Source organism: Salvia miltiorrhiza, chromosome 2 (assembly GCF_028751815.1).
Source record: "Salvia miltiorrhiza cultivar Shanhuang (shh) chromosome 2, IMPLAD_Smil_shh, whole genome shotgun sequence".
NCBI lineage: Eukaryota > Viridiplantae > Streptophyta > Magnoliopsida > Lamiales > Lamiaceae > Salvia > Salvia miltiorrhiza.
Genome location: NC_080388.1, coordinates 37,127,773 through 37,148,967, shown reverse-complemented (window position 1 = coordinate 37,148,967; position 21,195 = coordinate 37,127,773). Strand labels below are relative to the sequence as shown.

The following is a 21,195-nucleotide window of genomic DNA, read 5'->3' as shown; positions in this document are numbered from 1 at the left end:
CAGTTCCATTATATATATATATATATATATATATATATATATGAATAAGTAATGTACAATATATAATAAATAATATTATTTACAATACTCTCCCTTGGACATTACTTGGTTATGTTCATGCCTCTCTCGCTGAAAAATCCTGTGGGAAAAAAACAGTCAAATAAAAGAGTACATGTGATATGTATAACTTTGTGTTGCATTTGTTGCCTCATTAAAAACCTTAACTAAGAAAACCCAATTGAAAAAACTTAGTAAGGAAAAAAAGAGTACAACAACAAAAGAAAAATACACCTTCAAGGCATAATGAATTCGTTCCCCCTCAAACTAATAATCTACTAAGCCTACGCATTCCAATATTATAAACATGTTTTTCAAAAATTGACGTAGGAAGGGATTTTGTGAATAACTATGCCAGATTATCACAAGAGCGAATTTTATTTATTTTAATTTCGCCGCTCTTCTGGAGCTCATGTAGGTAAAAGAATTTAGGTAATATATGTTTGGTTAAATTTCCTTTAATGTACCCGCTATCCATTTGTACAACACAAGCAGCATTGTCCTCATATAGGACAGTGGGAGATTTATCATTCGCAATACCACAAGATCCGTGAATGTGTTGTATTAATGATCTTAACCATGCACATTCTTTAGCGGTCTCATGTAAAGCGATAATTTCTGAGTGGTTTGAGGATGTAGTAATTAGAGTCTGTTTAACAGATCTCCCAGTAATAGTTATACCACCACAGAGGAAAACATAATCAGTATGAGATTTAGCATTATGGGGATCAGATAAATAACCAGCATCCGCATAGCCTACCAATGTCATGTCTTGATTTCTTGGATAGAACAAACCAAGATCTTTTGTACCTTGAAGATAACGAAGTACTCCCTCCGTCCCACTTCAATTGGCACTTTTACTTTGGGCATGGAGATTAAGAATAAAGGGTTGAGTGTGTAAAGTGGGTGGAGACCATTTGTTTAATGTGTGTAGAGAAGGTAGGGACCACATGCTATTTTTGGAAAGTGCCAATTGAAGTGGGACAAACAAAAAAGGCAAGTGTGCCAATTGAAGTGGGACGGAGGGAGTATGTGTTTAATACCATTCCAATGTCTTCGTGTAGGAGAAACAATGAATCTTGCTAGCAAGTTAACCGCAAATGCTATGTCAGGCCTTGTGCAATTTGCGAGATAAAGTAGTGCTCCAATTGCACTCAAATAAGGAACTTTTGGTCCTAAAATATCCTCATCATCTTCTTTAGGTCTAAATGGATCCTTATCCACTTCTAGTGATCGGACAACCATATGTGTGCTAAGTGGATGTGATTTATCCATATAGAATTTCTCTAAAATCTTACTCGCGTAAGTTGACTGGCATACAAGAATTCCTTTAGGGAGATGCTTGACCTGCAGGCCGAGACAAAACTTGGTTCTACCCAAGTCTTTCATTTCAAACTCCATCTTTAAGCATGAACGAGCTTCTTCAACCTCTTTGCGTGTTCCAATTATATTTATATCATCAACATAAATAGAAATGATACAAAAACCATTTTGTGATTTTTTAATGAACACACAAGGACATATATCGTTGTTCACATATTCCTTCTTCAAGAGGAATTCACTAAGTCGGTTATACCACATTTTTCCCGACTATTTTAAACCGTACAACGATTTTTCTAATTTCGCACAATACATGTCACGAGTTTTATTTTCCTTCATATGAGGAATTTTGAATCCTTCAGGGATTTTCATATAGATATCAGCGTCTAGTGACCCATATAAATATGCAGTCACGACGTCCATTAACTGCATTTCTAAATTCATTGATGATGCCAGAGATATCAAATAGCGGAATGTTATGCCATCTAAAACATGAGAATATGCTTGATTAAAATCAATTCCAGGTCTCTGCGAAAACCCTTGAGCTACTAATCTCGCTTTATATATATATCTTGCCACCTCATTATTCTCATCTCTCTTTCGTACAAATACCCATCTATATCCTAATGGTTCAACATTGTCGGGTATAAGTATTATAGTACCAATAACTTTTCTTTTCTTTAACGAGTCATACTCTGCCTCAATTGCTTCCTTCCATTTCAACCAATCAGAGCGCTTTCAGCACTGCATTACTGTTTTTGGTTCTGGATCCAGATTATCATTTGAAATCTATTTATCTATTTATAATATGAAAACGCAGTTGATCAACAATTTATTTTACGGCCAACTTTATGGCAAAGCGGTAATTATATGAATTAACTTAGGATAAATATATAAGTTACACACCTTATACCCACTAACCCACTAACGCCATTTCTTACATTTATTTTTTCACGAAACCTCATTTTGTTTTCTCTCTCCCATTATTCACTCCCTTCTTAACTGCTACGTAACTTTCTCTGTTTCCATATATGAAAGAGTTTCTTTTTCCTCTACTCCAATTATGCAACAATCAAATTACAAAAAAGAAAAAATCCCCAAACTTCCTAACTCTTTTCCTCACCCCATCCTCCTCTTTTGCCAATTCCATCATCGGCATGGAGATTCAGCCGCCATTTGCTCAGAAAACTCTGATGGAGATCCTCCGTCTGGACGCCCGCCTCGAACCAACGTCATCGGAACTCCGGCTAGCCCGCCGCCTCACGCCACCTCCAAACGCAAGAACAAACCGAGCAAATTTCCTCCACTCTCTCTCTTTCTATTCTTTTCTCTTTGTTTTTTTTCTATTTCTTATTCTAACTTCAATTCGTGTGTGTATGTGTGCGAAGCAAGAATAATTGGTTCGATACTAGAGACCATTTATTTCTTATTCTGACTCCAAATGCTGTATCATGCAGTAAGTTAGTAGATATGTTTAGGTTGAGTTGTTTCAGAAAAGAAACAGGTCAAGACTTTACAGAAGCAAGAGAATGTTTGGCCTGATATTTTTATACGAGGTAGGATACTTCATAAATTTATATTGAATAGAAATGTGTTTCATTATAATAATAATAAAAACACTGGAACGAAAAATCTTAAGTCTTTCAAGCGTTCTCTTTGATACTTCCTAAAATGTAGTAGCTAGCTTTATCATTGCATGATTCATTTGCGCGTGTTTAGGTTGATGCAGGTTATTCAAGATGTATATATCATATATGCTTGGACTTGATCCAAAGTACTTGATGCTTTTCTGGGGTAGTATTCTTGATGTGTGGATAACAGGACAATTATTATAAGTGGACCAAATTAATGAAAGTATGAGAATCAACCTATTTTGCAGAAACCTCATTATACATACAAAAAAGTGGCAAGAAATCATCAAGTTAATGTTTTTCATTATATTTTTTGAGTTTTTTTCAATATGCTTGGAATGATTTTGATAACGCTTCCTATTAATTTAACATATGGTCCCTTACAACCCAATTCGAAACAATGTGGATATTTTAAATTGCGATTCATGAACCATATATCGAAAAGATTATAGAGAGTGGTTCTAGCTTTCCACATTTACTTGTAAGAAATTTGTTTTATTTCACTAATTCAAATTTAAGTTGAAAGTATGATATTTGTATTAATATTTGCTACAAGATTGTTGGATAAAATATTTTGATTTTGAATGTAATTAAATTTATTGCATTTTAATTTTATTTTGGATTATTCGAGTTTAACACATGTATGAATTACATTATTTTACTACATTTTTATAACTGTGGTAATAGGTATAAGTTACGATTTTAAAATTATATTCTATTCTTCTATACTGTAAATCCTTTCTACATGTGTTTGATATATAAATTAAGATAAAGGGTGATAAATAAAACTTAGATAAACAAAACCTAGATAACTAATACCAGGGAGAGGAGATATTAAATTTTCCAGTGGAATAGTGATATAAGAGCGGGCTTCTTGCTTAATGGGGGTCTTCTTGTGTTAATCAATATTGCTATCAAACGCTTAGATAAATAATGATTATTTATCTATCTTGCTTTATTTAGGGCTATCAAACATAAACTGCTCCAAAAGGCTCTACACGACCCCAGAAAACTATAGGAACAAAACTGGACAAGATGAATTTTTGAAGTTTCTATACTCTTTTTTTTTTTCCTAACCCTCACGGGCTATATAATATGGAAATATCAAGAACCAAACGAAAAAAATGAAATATGGATATGTATAACTACAGTGTTCGTAGTCTATATTCACCATGACCTTTTAATTATTTGCACATGTTATGTAAGTGTGTGTATTCTAACTTAATTAATATGTTATATGGTTCTCGGTGTTTACTTTGTTGGAATTTCTCATTCTTTTCTATTTCTTATTCATTTATTGCACTATACAAATATTTTCATTTAAAATTATGAAATCTTCAATAATAGAATTTATCTAATTAATCATACATCTAAAAAAATTATGATGTGTATATTTACCAAGTTTATAAAAATAGTTTTTCAGAGTTGCTCAGAAACTAGGTGCAACATAAGAAAAAATAATTTTATCTTATAAAAAATTATTATAATTTAAAGTTTTAAAATAATATTTTCTCTTTTCTCTCTACTTTCTTTAATTAGTGTTTTTTTCTCCTTAATGACATGTTTACTTTTATTCTATTATATTAATTTTATTTCTTTTTCAATTTTTTTTATGTTTTTAAAGGGAAAGCAAGTAGATATTATGTTTTGTGTTTTACATGCTTTTCTAATTATAATAATTTAAAATGTAATAGATGAGAAGGAAAATATATTAGTTCATTTATCTTAAACTTGCATTTTAATAATTAGTTCATTTATCTCTTTTTCAAAAAAAATGTATTAATTTTAATATAACTTTGTAGATGATTGTTAATTATATAAATATATTAAAAATATAGTTTCAAATATAAATTTTTATTTATATTTGTGCATAAAAATATTTATTTATTTATTATAACATGTAATACTCTATAATAATAATGTGTAATGCTAAAAATTATTTAATAACTTTAATTATCATTTTACTTTATAAAACTTGAAAATTTACGTTTTCAAGTTTACTCTATAACATGGAATATTTTATTTTATTTTTTAAAATATATTTTGGATTTGTTTATATTTCAATTATGTTTAATATTTATATTTATTTATTTAAATATATCGTTTAATTTTGATGCTCGTCGTGCATCGCACGGGCGAACGTACTAGTAGTACATGCAATTGTAGAGGCAAATACATTGTCTATTACAATAACATTTCTGTTATAAGTTTCTCCCGTATTTATAAAGTGCATAGCAACTTCAATGTTGACATCAACCAGATTTTTATCAATTCCCATTATATTATGATTTGGTTGTTCCGCAATCCCAGTATTAGTTAGTGCACTTTTAGAAGTACTGGGATTATCATCTACAGGATGATCCTCTTCAAGAGGTTGTTAGAGGATATCATATTCTTATTTGATTTTGTTTTGCGGGGATTTTTATCTTTAGCACCAATAGGTCTCCCATGCTTCCGGCGTTCGAGATTATCAGCTGATTTATTTTGTCCATATGGAACTTCAATCCTTTGTGGTGCATTCATAGCAGGAATATGAGATTTTGTCACTCCTTTAAGATCAGTAAATGCATCTGGCAAATTACTTGCTAAATATTGCAAGTTAATTATCTTACGAACTTTTAGTTCAGATTCATTAGTACGTGGATCTAAATAGTGAAGATTCTTTTCATTCCATGAAATTTCTCGACATTGTGTTGAAGTTGGGCTTTTGTCTCCCCCTAATGTCGGGAAATAATCTTCATCAAAAATACAATCAGCATACCAGACAGCAAATTGATCCCCAGTCATGGGTTCAAGAAATTTAATTATAGATGGAGATTCATAACCCACGTATATACCTAGCTTACGGTGAGGGCCCATTGTGGTACATTTTGGTGGCGCTATTGGAGTATAAACTCCACAACCAAATATTCGCAGATGGGAAATGTTTGGTTCTTTACCACGTACTAATTGTATTAGGGAATATTCATGATATGCAGTTGGTTGGATTTGGAGCAAATTTGCAGCATGCAAAATCGCATGACCCCAACAAGTAATAGGTAAGTTTGATTTTTGTAGCAATGGTCTAGCTACTAGTTTTAAACGTTTGATCAAGGATTAGACCATTTTGCGTGTGGACATATGGAACAGGATGCTCCACTTTAATACCCAATGACATACAATATTCATCAAAAGATTTTGATGTGAGTTCACCGGCATTGTCCATTCGAATGAACTTTATTGGGTAATCAGGAAATTGAGCTCTTAATTCGATTATTTTGGTAATAAGCTTTGCAAATGCTTTATTGCGAGTAGATAATAAGCATACATAAGTTCATCGAGCAAAAGCATCAATCAGGACCATAAAATATTGAAATGGTCCGGACGCCGGGTGAATTGGTCCACATATATCTCCTTGAATTCGTTCAAGAAAAGAAGGAGATTCTAATTTAATTTTGGTACGAGAAGGTCGTACTATAAGCTTACCTTTTGCACATGCTTCACAAACAAATTCATTTGAAGATGATAGATCTTTTGTTTGTATATTGTGCCCAATAGCATTATTAATAATCCAACGTATCATATTTTGCCTAAGATGACCCAATCGTTCATGCCATAATATAAAAGATTTTGGGTCTTTAAATTTTATGTTTAACGCGACATGATTGTTAGGTTTAATGTGAGTATAATACAACCCGGAGGAGAAAGAAGGGAACTTCTCAAGAATTTATTTTCTACATCCAATATTCTGAGTGATAATCAGAAATTCATTATTGTTATCGGTTTCAGTTTCAATGTGAAAGCCGTTTAGTCGGATGCCTTTAAAACTAAGAAGGGTACGTTTTGATTGGGAATACAAAAGTGCATCATTTATAATTAATTCTGTACCCATAGGGAGTATCAGAGAAGCTCTTCCGGAGCCGAAAATAAGGATATTGTCATTCGCAACTGCAGTAACGCTCCCACTTTTTCAATAAGAGTTTGGAAATATTTTCTATCAGTAAGTATAGTATGTGTTGTGGCACTATCCACTAGACACAATATACTTTCATTCTGCATGAGTTGCATGTTTGAGTTTGACATTCTAAAGCAAAGAAATAGAATATACATCAAGAAAATAGCAAATAGTTCACAATAATAATAGAATTTTAAGTATTGCAAACACACAAACAGTTTGCAAATAAAACATAAAATCATAAATAAAATCCTAAAATATTTGAATAGTCCAACTAATCAAATTACTTTTGATCTCCATAATCTTCAAGATCAAGTTGCATTAAATCATCATCATCAGCATTAAACTCCAAATTTGCTTCAGGCAAACTGGCATGGTGTATTTCACTTCGAATTTTCTTGCCTTTCTTGTCCTTTTGCGACATTTGGTATGCTTCAATGAGGTGCTTTGTAGTGCGACATGTACGACTCCAATGACCTTCGCACCCACACCTATGACAAGTTTGGGGTGTTTTTGTAGTTTGCTGAGATGTACTGGCTTTTTGTGGATGAGATGTCTTAGGAAATCCTTTTCCATGACTTTGGAATCTAGCAACATGATTGTATCCACGACCTCGACCTCGACCTCCTCTATGGGACCAACCTCGTCCACCACGTCGGGACCGATTTGCTTTTCCTCGGCTTCTCCCTCGACCACCTCTATAAGTGGTAGCATGTGCTTCAGGCACTGCTTGTGAACTAACTGGCCTTGCATTGTGGTTTCTAATCAAAAGCTAATTATATTTTTCTGCTACAAGTAAAGCATAAATGAGCTCAGAATGCTTAGTATAATTCTCCCCCCTGTACTGCTGCTGGAGTACAAAGTTACTGGCATGAAAAGTAGACAAAGTCTTCTCTATCAAATTAATCTCTGTAACTTCCTACTTACAAAGTTTCAGCTGTGATACAATACGGTGCAAGGTAGAATTATACTCAATCACGGACTTGAAATCCTGAAAGCGTAAATTAAACCAATCATATTGTGCCTGAGGGAGAATAACGGCCTTTTGTTGATCAAAGCGATCCTTCAGGGATTGCCATAGGACAACAGGGTCCTTTTCAGTAAGGTACTCATTTTTTAAGTCCTTATTCAAATAATGACGCAGAAAAATCAAAGCTTTCGCCTTCTGGGTGGAGCTACATGAGGAATCTGAACTATAGTGTCGCTCAGATCACATGAGGCAAGTTATATTTCAACATCCAAAGCCCAAGTCAAATAGTTACCACCATCAAGAGCAAACTCGGTGAATTCTCTTTTGTTGATATCTGACATATTCAAACTATAACAAACAATGAAAATAAATAATTTCAATTATCATTGCTATAGGCTATTTTTGAAATCTCAACACAGAGATCAAAACGAAACTTTTAACACAAACTAAGACACATGTTTATTGAAAAGAGTTTTGACCAAAACAGGGTTGACGACTGATACTGAATACTCTTCAGTAAGGATTTATCAGTTGAGTTGAAATAACTTAACTGATGCACGTAAAGCTTCAGTCGAGTTTGATAAACAGAGATGTTATAAATCTTTACTGACTATCAGAGGATAGATCAGTCAGACTGATAACACACGCAGTGGAAATCTTTTGTTTCGTAATAGCCAGTGAGTTGAGCACGTTGTTAGTATTAAGTTTCTCTTTGCACCTAATCAGTTTTCAGTTGATGAAAGGAAGAGCACAAGTAAGAAAGTAAATACTGAAAACTGTAAATAACACAGAGATTTTTACGTGGTTCGGAAAACACTTCCTACGTCTACAGTCGGTTGATCAAACCAACAACTTCACTCTGCAAGTGCTTACGGGTGCACTGCAAACTGATGCTCGTGCTTACGGGTGCACAGCAAATCGAAATGTGTGCTTGCGGGTGCACACAACCGAAACAACTGAAGATCCAATCTTCAGTACCAACACACCTTGTTGGATTTCTCACTCCTAGCACGATCTGGTACTAGGATCTCACGGAGTCAGAGTACCTTCTTGAACTCCTTTACAACTCAAACACTCAATTCACTCGGTTGAAGGGAGGTTTGAAAACTTGCCAACTAAACTTCAAAGAACAAGTTCTTTGGAGTTAGTTTGACCTAGGCTTTGAATAAACAAGGTTTGCCTAAGGTCTAAGAGAATTTATGTAATCAGCAGTGATTGATTTTTGGCTTTAGGATTCTCTTCTTCGATTCAAACTTTGGAGAGGCTGGGCTTTGGCTGAGAAACTATTTTGGCAGAGTTTCATCTTATGTGTTGAATTGGTGAAGATTGAAGTGATCATCGAGCGCTATTTATAGGAGAGGTCGTGAATAGATCCGTTGGCGGAGAAGGTCTTCAAGATTTCTTCCGTTAGAGAGTAATTTGAACTTGGGCTGAGGCTTCAATCTTCGAGGTTCCTTGTTTAGTGAGAACGACTATCTTGAAGAGCAGGAGATGCGACATCTCTGAAAAGGTAATCACCAAAGAGGAGTGTCCTCTGCAGAGAAAGGACGATCCTGAGATCTCTACATTTAATGCGGCTGTACTTCTGGAGTATGTGGCTTCCTTTGAACGTTGGAGGTTCAGTCCGAGGAAGAATGTTTAACCGATACTTGACTTTAGTATCAGTTTGCTGATTCCACGTGGCACGCATTAAGTAATCAGTTCAAAACTGATTCTTCGACTGATGCTTCAGTCGGCAACTTCAGTTTTCAGTCTTCAGTCTTTCGTTCTTCAGTCTTCAGTCTTCAGAACAGCAACCTAAACTAGAGAAATAACTCTAACACTTGAGTTCGAGCAGTTCTAGTCTATTACAAAATAAACATATTGATTTTGGTATCATCAAAACAAGGAATAAGATATTTCATTAAGTTCCCAACAATCATAAACAATTATACACAATTATTTTAACCGTTTGTTAACTACCATTGTTATATACGCAACCACTCAATTTCAAGAATTCTGCACAACCATAAATCGATGCATATGTATCACAAAAAACAAAAAAAATAAAAGAAATTCAAGAAATCTGAATCCCCTTGAAACAGATTAGATGTATGATGTATCATTCTCCTACATTTCTGAGCGTCCTTTATGTATGTTTTAGCACTCTTTCGAGCTTACTCTGCACTTGTTGGTATCTACTTTTTCTTGCTCGTTGGTCTTTCATGCACTTGGATGTCACTTGCAGGTTGCCAGGCTCTCGGGCAATTTTTGGACGCATTGGAGGCCTTTTTGAAGATACTCGGAGCGGCCCCCGCTGCCACACGGCGGCCGCCGCCTCGGCGGCGCCCGCCTGTTGTTGTTTGGAGATGGTCTGCGAAGGGGGTAGGCGGCGGCACTGTAGAGAGGCGGCCGCCGCCCACGAAAAACGGCAGTTACGGATTTTTGGGTTTAAAACCCATTTTTAGAGTTTTTCTTGGGGATCTCGACTCCAGCAGCCTCCTAGGCGATTTTACCTTTGTTTTCCCAGTTTTTGAGTAATTCAAACATCATCGAACATCTTTTGGATTTGTGGATTGAAGATCATGTTAGTTTTCATTACATTGGATTGAAGTTTTGGATCGTACTCATTGTAAGAATTCGGTTAATATTTTCTATAGGATTGAATGCTAGTTTATTTCCTTTGCGTAGATTATTGTTGCTTCGTATTCATTTGATGAAATGTTTGTTCTTTTATCTCGCCTAGATAATCGTTGTTTATGGGTGTTGATTTAATTTTTGCTTTCTAGATTGTTAGTTTAGAACCCTAGGTTTATTTGCCTTCTTGCGTTCTTTATCTGTTTCCTATCTTTGGCCTAGTTAACTTTATATGTTTTACTTGAATTACGCATTAGTTAAGTGGAGAGTGAATGTCAGACCCAAACTTCTGATTAGAGTGTTTAGGTTTATTTCCTGTTTTCTGTGCGTAGCATGATCGGAGCCCTGTTTAGCCTTCCTTGAGAGACAACTTGGGTTAGCTTATTACACTAGGACGACCTCGTATGATTGCAAGTCAATCCCTTAGGTGTTTTGGGTTGAGTCAGCGATCCAACAATATTTCATAAAATCTGGTGATTCGAAGCCAAGATCCATAAGAATCGCAAAAGATAATTCCATGTTGGTTGCTAAAAGTTCGTAGGTAGACATTCAACTGTCTTAAACGCAACTTAGTACAATGAAAGATGATGTACTAATTTTGTGAAGTACATCTACAGGTACTATCATTTGCCTACATAATGACAGTATAATAGAGTACTAATTTTACTCTAATAGCTTCCTTTATTAAACTCTAAAGTATTAAATATACATCATAAGAAGTATGACCAACTACCAAATACTTTCAATAAGCTTCGAAGGATAAAGTTGCCTACTTAAATCACGAACTTTGCTCGAAATGCTAGACCAATGCAAATCGAGCATGATTTACCACTAATGCTCGATCACTATAAGTCGAGCATGTCGAACATTAGTGCATTTTTTGTAAATGCACTCGACCTCTACAAGGCTATCATTAGTGATAAATATATCAATGATCGACATGCTCGATCACTTCAAGTCGAATAAATCGAGCATTATGAGAAAATGCACTAATATTCGACATACTCGACCATTGCGAGTCGAGTGGTTGAGCATCAGTGCAAAATGCACTAATAGTCGACATAAGGGTAAATAAGTCCTAAATGAGTATAATTTATATATTTTTGTGAAATGTGGATACTTTTAGATTTTGTCTTTCAAAAGCATCAATGGCATTTTTTACACCAAAAATGTGTGAAAATATTGTCTTTCCAACTCTTTGGTGAAGATATCGCGATGCCATTGCATTCTTCTTTTTGACTTCCTTCTACAATTTTTCAAAATCTTCGTCTTCTTCGTTGGGTTCTTCAAGCTCTCCATCAATTATTTCTGATGATTCCATGGATTCAAAAAACGTTGTCATTTGGCTGGACCAGTACTCGTAGTACTCTCCTTCAAAAATTGTAACTTGGCTTGGTGCATAGGAAAACAAAAGGATGGATGAATTTAATTTGTTACCATTATGTTGAAGGAGTTGGGATAAAATGGCTCTTGATATCAAATTTGTTGATTTTGTTGATAGAAAATATTTAGGGAGAATTTTATTGAAATAGAGTTTTACTTGAGGTTCTACAACACACTCATATCCTTACTTCACTCTTAGATGGTTTTACTTGATTATATTACAAATGAGAACACTATTTATATTGTGCAATGGATGATTCTAGAGATACTTAATATTAATAGCCTAACAGATGCATGAGACTTTTAAGATACTACACTTATGAATGTGACTCTCAATCTAACCATGCACTAAATATGAACTAATATTCAAAAGGTCAAGATTTAAATTATCTCATTAACAGTAAGTAGTAGCATAACGTTACTATTCGACGTTGAAATCTACCTGATCCGATCAATGTACATAATACATATATATCCGATAAATAATTAAAACTACAGAAAAATATTGGACTAATCTACAATTAATTGATCATCTCACTTGGTGAGCATAAACCCAGCTAGCATTTGGGAATTTAAGCAAGCTAATAATGTATGCTGTAGAATTAGAGATAAACAAACTGTTGTTCAAGGGTACAGATAAAGCAAGAGTTATTCTTACTCATGAAAAATCAACTACTAGCTAGCTATTATTTATATTATACAATATTGGAATTATAGTAATATTTTTGATTGTCCAAGCATTTCTGGTATTCCTCATGCCATAATATGAGGAATTCTTGATCACAAACCCAAGAGTTGTAATTGTTAACTGCAATCAGAAACAATAATTATTAATATGAATTAAATACATGAGTTTTAAGTTTTTATGGCCAAACAGCTTTTGCCTATTAATATATAGTGTTAGAAGTTGATAAATAGTTATGAATCAAAATTTAGGAGAGCTGAAATCAATTTTAGGTATGAGGGTGTAAAATCTTACACTAGCTGGAGAGGGGTTTGATCCTGGCAAGAGTAGTGGTGGTCGTGTTCGGGTTGGAGGAGGTTGACAGGAAGGAAGTTTCTTACATCATAGTTGTGTGAATTCTGCTCGTATTCTTGATTCATCATGTTCATCTGCTGCTGTGCCCTCTCGCTCTCGCCTATCTGCTTCATTTTAATTTCACAAATCAATCTCATCATCTATTTTTCCATTTTCCCACTTGTATATATATATATATATAAATTACATGTACAATTTTGTATGTCAAACTACCTTAGCTCGTAGATACATGTTTGCATTGTGCAGCTCTAGCTCCTGCTACACATCAACATCGATTCTTGTTTCTTGTTTCTTGTTTTGATGAAAACTATATATATATATATATATATATATATATATATATATATATATATAAGAGAGAGAGAGAGAGAGAGAGTACTGACCCTCTTCTGCATGAGCTCTATTTCAGCAAACAGCAGCTCATTCTATATCAATTTTCAACAACATTGCGAGAGTATATCAAATCAAATTATCATTGAAAACCAAACATTGTATATACTTTGATTAAATTTGTATGTTTTTAATTTAGTTACCTTCTTGGTCCGAATGCGGCTGATGGCCTTCTCCACTTTGTTCTCCATATTCCTCAGATCCTTCAGTTGCATACTGCTAACACCTTCTCCAAGAATTTGTCTGCAGATAAGTCATCATTTTGAATGTTGCAAAATAATTAATTAGAAATCTATATGCATGGACTTTGATTGCAACCTGTTTGTATTCTGACAATCTCTTATTTGCCTGCGGAGCTTGGTGGCTTCTTGCTGGTAGAACTGATCATCAACAAATCGTGAATAAACTAATTAAATTTCCTAACTGTACAATCATTACAATCACCAATTATACAATACATATAGTCAAATAATCCTTACATCCTAAATTTTAATTCATTACCAGAAAAGCGGAGTTTAAATCCTCGAGAATCTATTATGTTTTCATAAGCCTCTGAATTGCTAATTAATTCCGTGATACAAAGCGATGGAATTTCGTTTAAGATGAAGAGTTTCTCGATATACGACAAGTGTGTATTTGCATCATTAATTGCATGCATAGAAAAATGTGTATTTAAGCAGATGATAATTTAAAGCCATTTACCCAACTTTGTTCTATTAGCAAATTTTGTCCAAATAGCATTACTCTTTCGCAAACTCTCCTTGTATTTTCAAAAAAGTATGAGCCACTTTCTTTTTCAATTCCTATTTTCGCTAAAAAGAGTCATCTTTTACTTGGCTATACTGTCACCTCAGTGAGGGCATTTCTGGACAAGATTTTTTTATATTTTTTTTTACAGATTAAAATTTATAGAACTTGCTTGGATGTCTCATTAGAGAGACTTCTGGACAAGAATTAAGAAAATAGAAGTGGTGCATAATTTTTTCAAAAGACAAAATAAAGTTATTTTTAGAAGTACATGGCTTATATAGATCTAGAACAAAAAAAATGTACGTCATAGTAAAACAAAATTACAAGTTTTTTTTTTTAGGTTGTGGAAGAGAAAAATTGAGATTGAATCTTGGACCTCCCAATTAATACAAAGAATGTTTATTGTTGGGATGTCTTGGAAGGGACACCACGGGATTAGTAAGGAATTTAGTTAAATGATCGAAATTATAAGTTCAACAGCCAAAAAATCGATTTTTCCCCTACAAAATTACTGGCATATATTCTAATTTGATGTCTTTTGAGTATTTATGTGAAGCATAGATATTTAATTTTGGTAAATAAAATTGATAACTTAATATATGCAAAATGTTAAACTTAAAAAGGTAAGAGTATTATTTACTTGCCTGCGTGTTAGCTTCAGATGTGGACATAGTGTTGGAGGAATCAACAGTAGCTTTCTTGTACCTATCAATGGTTGCCCTAACACTAAAAGAAATAAAATAATTAAACATAATTTCATATTAAAATAACAAAATTAATTACACGACCAACCAATTAAATAAATTACTAAGACATACATAGTGTGCTTATGCATGCCCTCACTCTAATACTAACTACAAGCAAGATGTTTGTCAGTTACTTTTAAACAAACTTCTTAATTAAAGAAAACATAAACAAAGTGGTATTTCCTTGCAAAAAAAAATCTATACTAATAGAAAAAGAGCTTAAGGCTTCCTATGGCACAACTTGTGAATAGCCTATTTTACCCCTATTACATATTTTATTTTAAGGTTATTTTACATATTATATATTTATAAGAATATATTAATTCATTAGATATTTCACTTAATCTATGTGATATATATCTATAGCTATTGATAAGGCTTATAGATAAATATATCCATTCAATAAATTATCTAATAAAAATAATAAATTAATAGATTTTCTAAAATAATAGATTATTAAATAAAATAATATTAATTACACCTACAACGTACGTTCTTTCTGCTAGTAAAAATAAAAGGGAGAGAGAGAAGAAGAAATTAATAGGGGAGTTTGGTACGACTAGACGGTCATATGAGTCAAGTTCTCTATGATAGTTAAGAATGAGAGCCCAAATGCAACCAATCATCAACAAAATAAGGAATATGCTATTGATTTCGGACATGAATTATAATAATATAATACCATCTCTTTTCATAAAACATCTTCTTCAAAGTAATAGACACCAATTTTAAGAAAATTTAATCATATATTGGGTGAGTGGAAAAGGGGCTCAACATTTAAAAAATTATGATAGATAATTTTTTTAACTTTGGGGGAGGGGGAGCGGTGGGGTTTGATCCCTGGATCTCACTATTCGTAGACAGAAGTTCGCATCGTTTAGTTACTGGATTTATGTGGATCCAATAATGATATTATGCAGAAATTTTAAGGATGATATTTGTATAAAAAAAAGTAGGAAAATATTTTGTGGTAGGTCAAAAATAGAAAAAAAATTATGGTAATATTTTCATTTGATGGGTAAATTAAGAAAGAAAAAAAGGTTGGGCACATATTTATGTCCCATAAAATAACATTAATATGTTTAAAGACATAAAAAGTAGGGATGAGCTTCTGAGTGGTCTTACAGAAACATCAGTGAGGGTGAAAACACACACATCCACTTCAAGTCAGCAAACCTTAATTTCCTCGACACACGATTGGCTGCTCTCTGCCACGTCGGTACGAGATCCCACAAATATGATTGGCTACAGAATATATGTCTTCAGATCTCGCCACGTGTCACACCCTCCAGTTTTACTCGAAGGTTAATACTCAGCAGTTGTATGATAAAGCTTTTTACCCATCGTCTTTTACCCTACCCGTCCCCATCACCTCCAGATTTCATGCTATGTTTCTATGATTTATTTCTATTCCAAGAAATTCTTCCTTTCACAAATGTTTGTGTATTTCTATGTATAATCTCTGTACTTAAAAGAAAAAGAAAGCGTTGGGATTAGAAACTTCAGTATTATTGCTCTCACCGTTTCAGTTTCTTGCAGCAAACTTAATATTATTGAATATATATATATTATTGTGTCAGCTAAGCTAGTATTTTCAATATGAAAATATAGAAAATATAAAATACAATTTAAATATAATAATTAAATAATTGGCCGGACAATGGTCGAGAGGAGCTAGCGCGGAGTTTGGGTCCGCCCATGAATATCATAACGACACGATACAATAAAACCGATGATTCGTACAAACACAAATAAATACATTCACCAAGGTGACGGTCTTTGGGTGAGTATAGAAGTGTGTGTGTGTGTGTGTGTTGAGTGTATATAGGTTCACAGAGCAGCCGTTTTGCACCCTTATTTATTGTAGTTTACTATAACTTCTTGGAAAACAGCAGATTAAATAGACGACCTCTCTCTCTAGAAATGAGGTGAGGGAGTAGGAGGAGATGCTTTGCCAGTTAGCTGTCATTCTTCCCCCCATCTGTAATTCATAACAAAAGCTCTTTTTCCAGCTTCAAAAAGTCAGAGTTTTTTTTAGTGGGAGAAAAGAAATCTTAGTGGTGCAAAATATAGAAACGGCAAAATTTTCACCTTTAGAGATAGAAAGGGGGCGATGGAAGAGAAAAGATAATTATGACACGCCCCTCATTCACATCTTAATTTTCTATGCTAGAGATGTTAAATTATGTCTGACATGATCTAAGATTTCTTGGCTAAGAAACATGATTTTCTAGACTTCAAACCCTAATCATAGTACTCTGCAACTACCATGCCCTAATCTTAACTAGCTTCGCTGCACTCTAAATTTGGTGCAAGAATCTCAAAGCCAAGATTAAATTGCTTTGCCCCGACTCATGTTCAGATCTTTATGAGTTTATAGCCTTCTTCAACCATTTTCTCAATTTTAGGTTTTGTTTCAGCTATGAGTAGAGTTTCTCGGGCTGAGGTATTTTCTTTCGTTTCAGCTCTGAGTGGAGTTTCTTCGGCTGTCAGATGGCATGTGGTGTTCAGAGAGAGAGAGATTATTGCAAGATTTTGAAGGTTTTTCTTTAAACAATTAATCACTAGTGTAAACAAAAAAACTTGTACATATATCAACAAATCAAGACAGATCTAGGAGTTATATGATCAAATCAAACTGCAGAAAGGAAAGGAAAAAAATCATCGGAAAAACTAAACATTAAACTCACAGAAAAGGCAACAAATACCTCAAAATCAAGACAAGAACATGAATACACGCACAAAGAATTGGAGAAAAATAAAAATGAAAGCATTAATCTTTCCAGATAATTAAAACTATAGATCATGGGATTTAGAAGTGGAAAATTCCAAGAACAAGACTCACACACAAAGCAACAAACCGATATATACATGAAGTCTCCCCACAAAGGTAGATCATAAGATTTGGAAGTGCAAAAATCAAACACACACACAAAGACAAAGTAGTAATAAAGTAGATGATGGGATGAGGTAGTAAAGATGAAAGAACAACACACGCATACACACAGTAGAGAGAGAGAGAGAGAGTAAGAAAAAAGTGGATGGTTTGAGAAAGTATACCTGTTATTTGCATATTCATAGAGCCTGCCGCGGCTGGAGAAGACGACGAGGGCGACTTCGGCGTCGCACAGCACCGATAGCTCGTAGGCCTTCTTGAGCAGCCCATTTCTGCGCTTGCAGAATGTGACCTGCCGATTCGTGGTGTTCTCGATCCTCTTGATCTGAATCTTCCCCCTCCCATTTTTCCTCAGCGAATTCGACGACTCCGATTCCTGATTCGGAAACTCCATCGATCCTGAAACAGGCGAAACAAAATTTCAACCACTGCTATCAAAACGTAAAGTTGATCCAGATTATCACCACCATCCTAAATAGGCCAAGCAACAATTTCCTCATCAATTATTGCAAATATTTTTCGATTCTAACCTGCCAAGACACTGTAGAGATGTGCTTTCTTCCCACTCCAAATATTTCACCACTGCTAAATTATATATTTGTCAAGTAAAAAAGAGTTGCAGAAAATAGAAGGGGCCTGTTTCAGGAGGCTTGTATTTATAGCTGAAAAATAGTAATTTGTGTCCTATATTATTCTGTTGCCTGTATTTTTTTTCCACTTGTGCACGTCATACTTAACTTACTATGGGATTATTTTTAGGCTACGCTATTTCATTTAGCTTTATAATTAATACGAGGGGACACCAAGCAGTGCGACCTTCTGTGTGTGAACAGTGAGGTCCCGGGTTCAAACCCCACTGCTCCTTCTTTCCAACTCCCCCAAGTCAAAAAAAGAAGAAGATAGATTTAACCTAAATTTTAGTTAAATATATTATTCAAGTCTTTATAAGTTTTAGTCCACGGTTAGTATTTTTGGCGTCGTGAAGTTCATTTGTCAACCAAGATTAATGCGTAGCATTTGGACTTGTATAAATTTAATGACATGTATAAAATCAAGATATTTCATTTTATAAAAAAACGACCATTTTATGTCTTTTTGTCAAAGAGTGATGCTAAACAACTATATTCTGCCCCCCACAAATTACTTAAATAGAAAAAAAAATTATTAACTTATTTTTTAAAATAAAAATGTGATTTAGTTATTTTATTGTATTCTTTACATTGTAGTTATTTATTTATAATTTTTTTGTAACTTTTTTTATTTTTACTAAAAATAAATTAAAAATAAAAAATGCATTTAAAAAAAAATAAGTACAATGTAGAGAATACAATAAAATAACTAAATCCTATTTTTATTTAAAATTTAAATTAAATAAATCAAAATTTTCTCTATTAAACTAGTTTGTGGATGACCACAATATGGCTGTATAGATTTATTATTTTTCAAAATAATACATTGAAGAAAAGATGAAAAAGAAAAACGACATTGTCTTAATTTTGATGAGTGTATTGAAATATTTCAATTTTCTGGTCAATAAAATTAGTGTTAATAGACCAAAAAATGCTTTAGTCTTTAAGTTGCATATGAAAAATGACCTTTTTTATAAACACATATATTTTATGCCTAAATAAGTGGATGAATTTAAATACCCTTAGAATACACATTCTACGTCTAAATTAAGGGAACGATTTGACAACTACCAGTAAAAAGTTCATCCCATCGGTGGCTGCATCATCTAACCACCCGGGCGGCCACATCAAATGACCCAGAGACTATATGATCTAGTCGGCGGATATATCATCTAGCCAACTATGTGGCTGCTAAATGATCTAAATTAGTGGTTAGATCATCTAGTCACCAATGTCAAATGATCTTGCCGCCCATTCGGTTAGATGGTCTAGTCACCGGCTAAATAGACTTTTGACTAATAGTTGTAAAGAATGTGTAAGATGTCATGTCTTCCAAGTACAATAATGATTGATACAATAAGAGTATTTTAATATGATCATTTTAAATTTTTGCTTTTAAATTTATATAGGTGGGAACGTCGCGCATTAAATTTACTGACAATTGAATTTTAATACAATGAAATTCCACTAACATGCTAAAATTGTCACAAACTGTGAGACTTTAATAATAATATTAATTTAAACTTTAAGCTAAAATTGTTACTAATAAGAGCATCCACAACGGGACTTTAGCAACCGCATCGAGCCTCGCAATTTGATCTGCCTTCTCGATGACGCACACCCAGATTGTACCGGGCATAAAGGCGAAAATGTTAGGTGAATCTCCTGCACGCGCCATTAATTATTAATAAAATAAAAATTGAATTAAAATCTTATTCCAACGGCTCTTTCAGTCAAATTTTTATTTTAGTCGTTGCAATGGAACTTTTAACTATTTTTTCTTTTTAATTTTACATTTTATCTATAAATATTACTTCCTCCTATTCCATTTCTCACATCAATTCCTATTATTCATATTCTACTTCTCATTTTCCTCTTCTAACAATGTCTTCTTCTTCCAGCTCCTCTTCCAACATTTAGGTTCTGGCCGTCCTCGTTTCAACGTTGATGCCGTCGTTCAATTCATACAACTCCTAAATGAATATTTAGACATAGACCACGTAGTTGGTCTGCCGGATAGCCCTTCGAGCGAAGATTGAAGAAGAAAGCTCCATTTATCGCGAGATCATGAAGCCGATGATGAACGGACGTACGAGAAGAATAGCATATTCAAGTTGATGCATGAAGCCGCTGGGAAGGACATAGAACGAGCTTTTGGCGTCCTTCAAGCTCGTTGGGCTATTATCAAAGGACTTGCTCGTTTTTGCACAACATGATAATCAAAGACGAAGGCTAATACACAATAGAATGGAAAGATGAGGGAATTGACAAGGCGTCGAGTAGCACGGCTCCATCTCGTACTCGCACCAGAGCTCCGTTAAAATTTCATCAGTATTTGGCTCGACAATCTTTCATTTGCGATCGCAAAATGCATAATTAATCGCCTCAAATTAGATTTAATCAAGCATATTTGAGCTTGATTCGATTTGATCTGATCCCGCCATAATTAAATTATTATAATCTTATTTCAATTATTGTAATATTTTTTAATTATAATCTTTCATTTTAATTAATGTATTAATTGTTGAAATTTTATTTTAATGAAATGTTTCATTTTAAAATTAAAGAGGTTTTAATTTGAATAAAATGGAAATGAAAGTTTTAAGGCCATTTTATAGCCACTTGTTGTGGAGTGGTGGCTCTTTTTTTTTTTTTTTTGATAAATTAACGATATTAAATGAAAAAAATTAAAAAGTCGCGCTACAAGAAACTCGAACCCAAGACCTTTGGCCTTAGGCATTAATCTCATACTGCTTGGCCAACACACGCACACTTTTTGATTTGGTGGAGCGGTGGCTCTTAAGTGAGCATCATCCTCTTAGAGCCTCTAAATA

The 21,195-nt window shown here is 33.8% G+C and overlaps 1 protein-coding gene across 3 annotated transcripts; it reads right to left on the bottom strand.

Annotated features, from left to right (window-relative positions):
• Nucleotides 1–12,482: 12,482 nt before the first annotated feature.
• Nucleotides 12,483–18,420, bottom strand: LOC131012258 (agamous-like MADS-box protein MADS1). Of its 3 annotated transcripts, none has more exons than XM_057940164.1 (9): nucleotides 18,263–18,420; nucleotides 17,897–18,131; nucleotides 14,735–14,816; nucleotides 13,659–13,720; nucleotides 13,484–13,583; nucleotides 13,334–13,375; nucleotides 13,164–13,205; nucleotides 12,891–13,057; nucleotides 12,483–12,719 (listed from the first exon to the last, which is right to left on the bottom strand). In XM_057940164.1, exons 2-9 carry the CDS (start codon nucleotides 18,124–18,126, stop codon nucleotides 12,716–12,718), a joined length of 729 nt encoding a protein of 242 aa, XP_057796147.1. In that variant the 5' UTR covers nucleotides 18,127–18,131; nucleotides 18,263–18,420; the 3' UTR covers nucleotides 12,483–12,715. The 3 variants fall into 3 exon arrangements, with proteins under 3 accessions (XP_057796147.1, XP_057796148.1, XP_057796149.1); XM_057940165.1 differs by having other exon boundaries at nucleotides 12,891–13,054; XM_057940166.1 differs by lacking the exon at nucleotides 12,483–12,719 and having other exon boundaries at nucleotides 12,887–13,054.
• Nucleotides 18,421–21,195: the final 2,775 nt, after the last annotated feature.

What these genes read in the sequence shown, in the direction of transcription:
- LOC131012258 (XM_057940164.1), bottom strand. Translation starts at nt 18,126, where the DNA reads ATGGAGTTTCCGAATCAGGAATCGGAGTCGTCGAATTCGCTGAGGAAA. An exon ending in CATCTGAAGCTAACACGCAG is followed by an intron (nt 13,721 to 14,734) that starts GCAAGTAAATAA and finishes GTTGATGATCAG; the next exon opens with TTCTACCAGCAAGAAGCCAC. An exon ending in GCCGCATTCGGACCAAGAAG is followed by an intron (nt 13,376 to 13,483) that starts GTAACTAAATTA and finishes AAATTGATATAG; the next exon opens with AATGAGCTGCTGTTTGCTGA.